We start from the raw sequence: 7500 nt of genomic DNA on the forward strand, positions 1-7500 counted from the left end.
AAGTGCGTTATCAAAACAAAGGAGTGCAATTTCTTTGGTATGCTCTACACACCAGACGGTGTCAAACCCAGCCCAGATAAAGTCAGAGCCATAGAAAGTTTAGAACCGCCTAAAGACAAGAAAGAGCTTCACACCTTTTTGGGGATGGCAACCTACATGAGCTCATTCATCCCCAATTTAGCTGACCACACTGCCCCCTTAAGAAACCTCTTAAAGGAGAACGTTGATTTCATATGGAATCCATCACATTCGAAAGCCTTTGAGAAGGTGAAGGCATTGATATGTACCACAACGACCTTGGCCTACTATGACAGAAAGGAACCAGTTGTCCTCCATGTTGATGCATCAATTAAAGGCTTGGGCGCAGCTCTCTTCCAAAACGACAAGCCAATAGCCTTTGCATCGAAAGTACTTACCCCTGCGGAGACCAGATACGCTAATATCGAACGGGAACTATTGGCAGTGGTATACGGCTGCGAAAAATTCCATTCGTATCTCTATGGAAGATCGTTCGTGGTTAAAACAGACCATCGTCCCCTGGAACAGATCCATAAAAAGAACCTGATGCAAGCACCTCCACGCCTTCAAAGAATGCTGTTGCGTTTACAACCTTACGACTGCGTCATTAAATATCTTCCAGGAAGAGAAATGGTTACAGCTGACGCCCTGTCACGCCTTTCGCCGCTGGATGAATTTGAAGTGTCGGACATGAATGTGAAAGTTCACCATCTAATCAGAATCACCCCAGTCAAAATGGAAGAGTTCAAAAAGGAAACTGCGAAAGATGAAACCCTGCAGCTTCTAGCCCACAAAGTTATGCAGGGTTGGCCTGACAGTGGGAAGAAAATCGTTTCGGCGCTAAAACCATACTGGCCCCTACGAGATGACATATCAGTAGAAGATGGGCTGATACTTCTTGGAAGCCGTGTTATAGTACCTGAATCCTTGAGAGGCAACATCTTGCAGCAAATCCACGGAGGGCACTTTGGTATGGAAAAATGCAAACTACGAGCCAAATCCTGTGTTTACTGGCCAGGCATATACAAAGAAATTGAAAACCTTGTAAACTCATGTTGTGTATGCCAGAAGTACCACAATTCTCAGCAAAAGGAGCCAATGATACCAACAGAGATCCCTTCAAGACCGTGGAAAACACTTAGCGCAGACCTTTTCTACGCTCAACAGTCGTGGTTCCTCATAGTTGTCGACTATTACTCCAAGTTCCCATTTGTCAAGAAACTCCAAAACCTTACATCCGGGGCTGTTGTTAATGAACTGAAAATGCTATTCGCAGAAAATGGAATCCCAGAATCTCTTCAATGCGACAACGGCACTCAGTTTACATCCGGCGAGTTCCATCAACTGGCAAACCAGTACGGGTTTGAAATTGTGACGTCATCTCCTCATTACCCACGTGGCCATGGGTTTGTTGAACGCCAAGTCCAAACGGTTAAGAAGACGATCCTGAAATGCAGAGAGACTAAAGAAGACATAGATCTAGCCCTGCTGGCTCTACGAACGACGCCCCTGAGTTCCAATATACCGTCACCAGCTGAATTACTGAATGGCCGAGTATTTAAATCCACACTTCCTGGTAAGATCCAGCCATCAAAGAACCAAGAGGAAGTTAGAAATTGGCTCAAAGCGAGACAAGACAACCAATGCCACTATTACAACAGACACACCAAGGAGCTCCCTGAATTACACAGAGACCAAGCTATCTATGTACAAGACCCTGTGAGAAAGACATGGAATCCTGCTAGGGTCATAGATCGGGGAGAGACACCCCGCTCATATCTCATAGAAACTGGAACTGGTGCCCAATTGCGAAGGAATAGAATCCATCTTAGACCGAATAATGCTTCCAACAATTCGGCAAACAACTCTTCGGATTCCATGTCCCAAAGAAGCATGACTGCACAATATTCAAGCGCCATTCTACGAGAATCCACTGCGGCAGGCAATTCAGCAAATGACCCATCAAGTGGCAAGTTGACTATACAGCCCTCAAGCTCCAACCCACAATGCTCTAGTGTAACAGGAGAAGCCGAGAAAGGACCAAGAAAATCCCGCGCGGGACGTGAAATCCGGGCACCGGAAAGACTTAATCTCTGACGCTTGCTTTAATAGTTGATATTAGTATGATACATAAACACTAGACAGAAAATCCCTATCTTGTTACCAGTTTTTATTCGTTTTCAACATATGTACAAGATATATTGGCCCGAATGAAGATATTGTGTTTTGTTTGTTTTCCATTTAATTAATATAGTTTTAAGAGAAGGGGATGTGACATAGCGGCACCAAATTAGCACCTATTGTATATTACATTTCGCATACGCATATGTAAGTAGGTTGGCACATTATGCATGTAACATAGCGGCACCTAATTAGCACCTATTGTATACTACATTTCGCATATGCATATATAAGTAGGTTAGCACATTATGCAAGAGCAGAGAGCACACACAACCACTCGGTGTGTGTGAATAACGAGAATAAACTCCATCGACATCCGACTACAACCTCTTTCACAGATACTTGGATCAGATCAAGAGTCTCAGTTAATGAATCCAAAGGAACAAGCTCATCTGCAATATCGCTACAACCAATGTGATCTTTGTAGATGGACTGAAAGTACTTAGAAAAGGCGTTGGAGCGTGCAAGTTCGTTGGAAAAGACGTCCGTACCATAGTATATTCTATCAGGGATCGGTTTCCTTTTGGTTTGTGAAGGAGAAGAAAGACCAAAATCTTTTACTATTATGATGACCTTCATTAGCAATGCCAGCAAGGTATTTCTTTCTTGCAGAACGAATCCATATCTTAATATATTTTCTGTTCTTACGAAACTTTTCCAATAGTACAGGATTATTACAATTTCTGAATTTCCTCCAAAGGGTTTTCTTTTTTTCATATTGCTTTTGCTAGGTCACCTTTTGATCCACGGGGGATGATTTGGATTGCGTGCAGGTAGTTCACGTGTTAATTGTGGTAAAAATGACATCATTGCAAAATCATGCCAAGCTGCATGGAAATCCTCCTGGGATGCGATATTAACTAACCAGAGCTCAAAGGGAGATGATCTAAGGCCTGACTAATGGTTTCAAAATTTGCATTTTTGAAGTTGTAACGTAAACTCTTAGCAGGAGTCTTGAAAAGATGGAAAACCACGATGTCAAAGACTATGGGACAGTAATCAGATGGAATTCACATTTCACTAATAGCAACACCACTTTGGAGAGAACAAGACATTGTCTGAATACAAGTCTCTTAAGATATTCACCAGCCTATTTTCGTCATTTGTAGTAAAGTGTGAAAAACCAGACCCATCAATCCAGTGTATATTAGGAAAGTTGAAATCACCCATAAATACAACAGAATGATAATTGTTGAAATCAACTAGATTCAAAGCGTTTATAAAATGAGTCACAAACCTTGCATCATTCGGTGGGAGATAGCAAGACATGATGATAATTTTTCTCTTGAAGTTTAGGTTTTCTATTTCTACCATGACCACCTCAAATTCTGAGGGAAGATCCGTGAAACACACTTGGCTTGAACTTAGAGATGATTTGATTGCGATCAGACCTCCACCACTAGTTCGATTTTGGAGATCCTTTCTATAGATATCATACCCAGTGGGCATGATTTCGAAGTCAGAGATACTCTGGTTGAGCCAGGTTTCCGTCAAACAAACAATATCCAAATCAAATCCATAAGTGAGGTCTCGTAGTAGTTGAAGTTTTGACACGTAGGAATCTCTATCACAGCAGACAGCTTTTAAGCTCCTGACGTTCTGATAGAAGCAAGAAAGGAACTTGGAACTATTTGCAGGTCCAGGGTTCGGATGTATGTCGCCACCAAGAGTGATACGAGGAAGCTGGAAAGTGCTTAAACCTTTTGTAACATAGGGGACTCTAGAAGACATAAAGGACCTGCCACGATGCTTGTTCGTAATGGCATTTAAGAGGCGAAAACCTACCCCTGTACTAGTAAAGTATACAGGTTTTAAATAAATCTGCTCATATTTTATAACTTGAAGAGATAGAGAGGCCAAAATAAGTAGGGAGAACAAATTCTTTGGAGAACTCGGTAACTTGCCTCCGTCCGCCATCTTGGCCATGCCAACGTTTTGATATTAGGTCATGATATTCTGTCACTCTTAAGGACGGTGCCTACTAATTAAAGATATTTTTGCCCCGGTGTGTGATTATGCAGGAAATGTAGATCAAAAAAAGTGTTATTGAAATCCAAAAAGAAAATTGGGGGTAATCACGCATTTTTCAAAGATAACTCATGAATAATATTTGTAAAAAGCTTTAAAATACAGAGCAATGTATGGCGTTCTTTCTCAAATTGAAGCTTAATTATCTCTCAAAAATGCATGGTTACCCCCCTATTTCTCTTTGGATACCAAGAGTACTTACTAAGATCTACTATTTCCGGATAGTTTTAAGCCGCGCAAAAATAACCCTGGATTAAGAAGCACCGCCCATAGGAAATCAGAGTATCTCAAGATGCGCAGACTGTATGCGCAATAACAATAGTAGGCGCCGTCCTTAATTACATGTTTCAAAATTTCCACTGTTGGTCCAAACAGATGCTCTTTTGTGTGAGCTCAAGCAGTGGCTAAGTCAAGGAAAAGAACTTCAGTACAAAGGCGGGCTAGCATGAATTACTAGCGTCACTCGCAACTGATTGACTGTGGCATACCACTCTCGCTCCAAATGGAATTAATAGAATAGTATCGGAATTAATGGAATAGTAATAACTAATAAATAATGGAATAGTAATAAAGTGACTAAACATGTTTCATTTTATTTTATTTTTTTAATTTGCCGGTTTGTTGCGGAGTTATAGAGGCTTGAATTAAGTCAAAATCCCATACATTCAATGTAATTTACGCCGTGTTCCCCCCCTCCCCAAAGAAAAAAAAAACAAACAAACAATATGGCGTCAAAAACCGTGAAAAGATCTATTCATGTCCATTCCGCAGATCAAATAAAATAATAGTTCATATATTCTAATTTCGTCTAAATAACCGACCGGCTGTATCTTTCGCACATTCTACACATACAAAGCGGAAATACCACATTCCCCAAGGAAGCAGTTAACTGAAAAGTCTTTTGTACACAACATACCCTAAAAAAATACAACGGTGATGCTTCAATATCACTATTGTATTTTAAACAACTATCAGTCCCTTTCTGGAAAGTCAAGAGGGCGTGCGAATAAGTCGAAAACTGGAGCGAACGAACGGAGGGGAACTGGAGAGAGTCTATTCTGATTTTTTCCACTAGTTCAGGTCTCCACGCGTTGAACGCTTTCGGATTGTTCGCTCCTTCTCGACTATTCAGAAAGGCAGTGCTAGCAGTTCTGTAGCCTGTGTACAGCCGCCCGCTCTCCGAAAAAAAAAATCGGAAAGGAGCGTCTGTGATTTACCGTTGATAATCGTGTTCCATACCACGTGATTTTCCTGGAATGTGTGGAAAATGATTTGATTGGTTATTACCCATCGATCATTACATCATTGAAACAACGAGTTTTGATTGGCTTTTATTTTTATTTCTCCACATCAACACCGTGAGAACCACCGTGAGAGATTTTACGATGAGTTCGTGTGTACTTTGAGCACGGTACAAACTACGAATAAAAATCTTTTTGATTGTCAAAGAGGTTTTTCTTTTAAAGTACGAGCGGAATTGTTATCTATGGAGTGTAAAGTGGAAATCGATTCGACGTACATTTGTAGGGATTGTTGTCAGCGCAAGAAAAACGAAAGCGCTCTTCACGAGGTGAATATAGCACTATTCAAAAGATTGTCCACTCGAAAACGTCTCCCGCTATTCCTTACCAGTCAATGTAATGCCAACACCTTGCTCGGACCAGCTTAGCCATTCTCAAGCACAATCTACAAAGCGTGATGCCATGGAAGATTTGAGATGTGAACACTCCGAGGAAAATAACAGCTCATCGGCAACGATCTGTGCTGTTCTGAAGATCAGAGCCGTACCTGGTTTGAAGACTTGCAAATACATCCTTTCCTTTAAAGAGTGCTTCTATGCTATAAAGCCAAGGTATCTTAAAACTATCGGAGACGCTCTTCGATGCACGTTTGAAATCTACCTCATTGACCGCCATTTTGAGAATTTAGCTTCAACGAAATATGAGCCACGCAAATTTTGGTCAGCGTAGATCACTTAATAATGTATGCAAAATTATTCCGGGACACGATTACTAACGGTAAATCACAGACGCTCCTCTCCGATTTTTTTTTTTTCGGAGAGCGGGCGGCTGTACACAGGCTAGCAGTTCTGCGTCCTGTACTAAAATAAACGTCAAGTAACGCGTTAACTCACTGCGAGCAAGGGTCGTTAAATTCAACAGGTTGCATGGGTCTGGCTGTTGATACAAACAAGAGAGAACTATCAATTAAGATAATGTAGAAGAGACTGTTTTCTATACTTGCTATATTTCACATGTAAAGAAAGTGATACGTCCAATCAGCTTCGCGTATAGCATTCTTCACATTTGAACCAACCAATCACGGTCCGGAGTAGAATCACTTAGCCAATCGGATCAAAGCATTTAAATGCCTTCCGAGAAGCGCGGTCTTGAAATCGGCGCCGGCTAGAAGTTTGTTTGGCTTCCCGTTTTGTTCCTCTGGATTTACAATTAGATCCATGATTTTACCGAGACGAAATCGAAAAAGGATGAACATTCAACATTTCTATAAACAGTGAAAGTCAACAGAGTCCAAAGTTGATTACAGGATTGAATCTGACAGTGATTAGCGACTAGTGAAAGGAGTTCACCCTTTGTATTTGTGACTTCTCCCATATTTTCCAGTTATTCTGAATGGGAAGTGATATTTAAGCTTATGTAGGCTCTTTGTCTTCTTGTTCCTGGACTGGAAACCGCTCGCTCACTTAGGTCGGTCTCGAATTTTCTATTGTTCTGCATGTAAGGCCATGGCATCGGGAAAAAAATATAAGTGATGCCAAGTATATGTTTAATTCTTGTTAGAGATACAATAAACAAATTACAGCATCGAAATTGTTTTGTACGGATTTTTATTCACTCACTCGTTCGTTTTCCAGAGTATATTGAATAAAAACCCGTACGTCGCACTTTCTATGAAGCAATCTGTATTTGAATAAGCCACCTTATGTCACATTAGATAGGTAGCGTTTTCTCCGAAGAGAAGTTTAGAAGGAGAGAACATGGCATGATTGACATAACTGCAGGTCCCTAAAGCTGCTATGAGAAAACGCGGAGCGCAGAGAAGGCAACGGCCGTCGCCCAAGGCGACTTGACATGACGTTCTTTACAGTCTTACCTCTTCTTTTCTGGCGTCTACGGCTGTCGCATAACAAGATCATAAAGACGATCACGAGAAGAAAAACACCTCCACCCGCAGCAATGCCAACAATAACAATATCATTAAGGACTGGAAAGAAAGAGTGTTACAAGGTCACAAGAAAGAAAAGAAATATAA

General features: G+C 41.1%; 1 protein-coding gene across 1 annotated transcript in view; it reads right to left on the minus strand.

Moving 5' to 3' along the window:
• LOC137983258 (fibroblast growth factor receptor 2-like) overlaps positions 1-7500 on the minus strand; it is a 40638-nt gene that overhangs the window by 24288 nt on the left and 8850 nt on the right. Inside the window, exons 5-6 of the mRNA XM_068830458.1 lie at positions 7342-7452; positions 6362-6404 (exon numbers count right to left, since the gene is read on the minus strand). Of these exons, the coding sequence (XP_068686559.1) occupies positions 6362-6404; positions 7342-7452 (154 nt within the window). The remainder of the gene's footprint in view (positions 1-6361; positions 6405-7341; positions 7453-7500) is intronic.

Source organism: Montipora foliosa, chromosome 13 (assembly GCF_036669935.1).
Source record: "Montipora foliosa isolate CH-2021 chromosome 13, ASM3666993v2, whole genome shotgun sequence".
Classification (NCBI taxonomy): Eukaryota; Metazoa; Cnidaria; class Anthozoa; order Scleractinia; family Acroporidae; genus Montipora; species Montipora foliosa.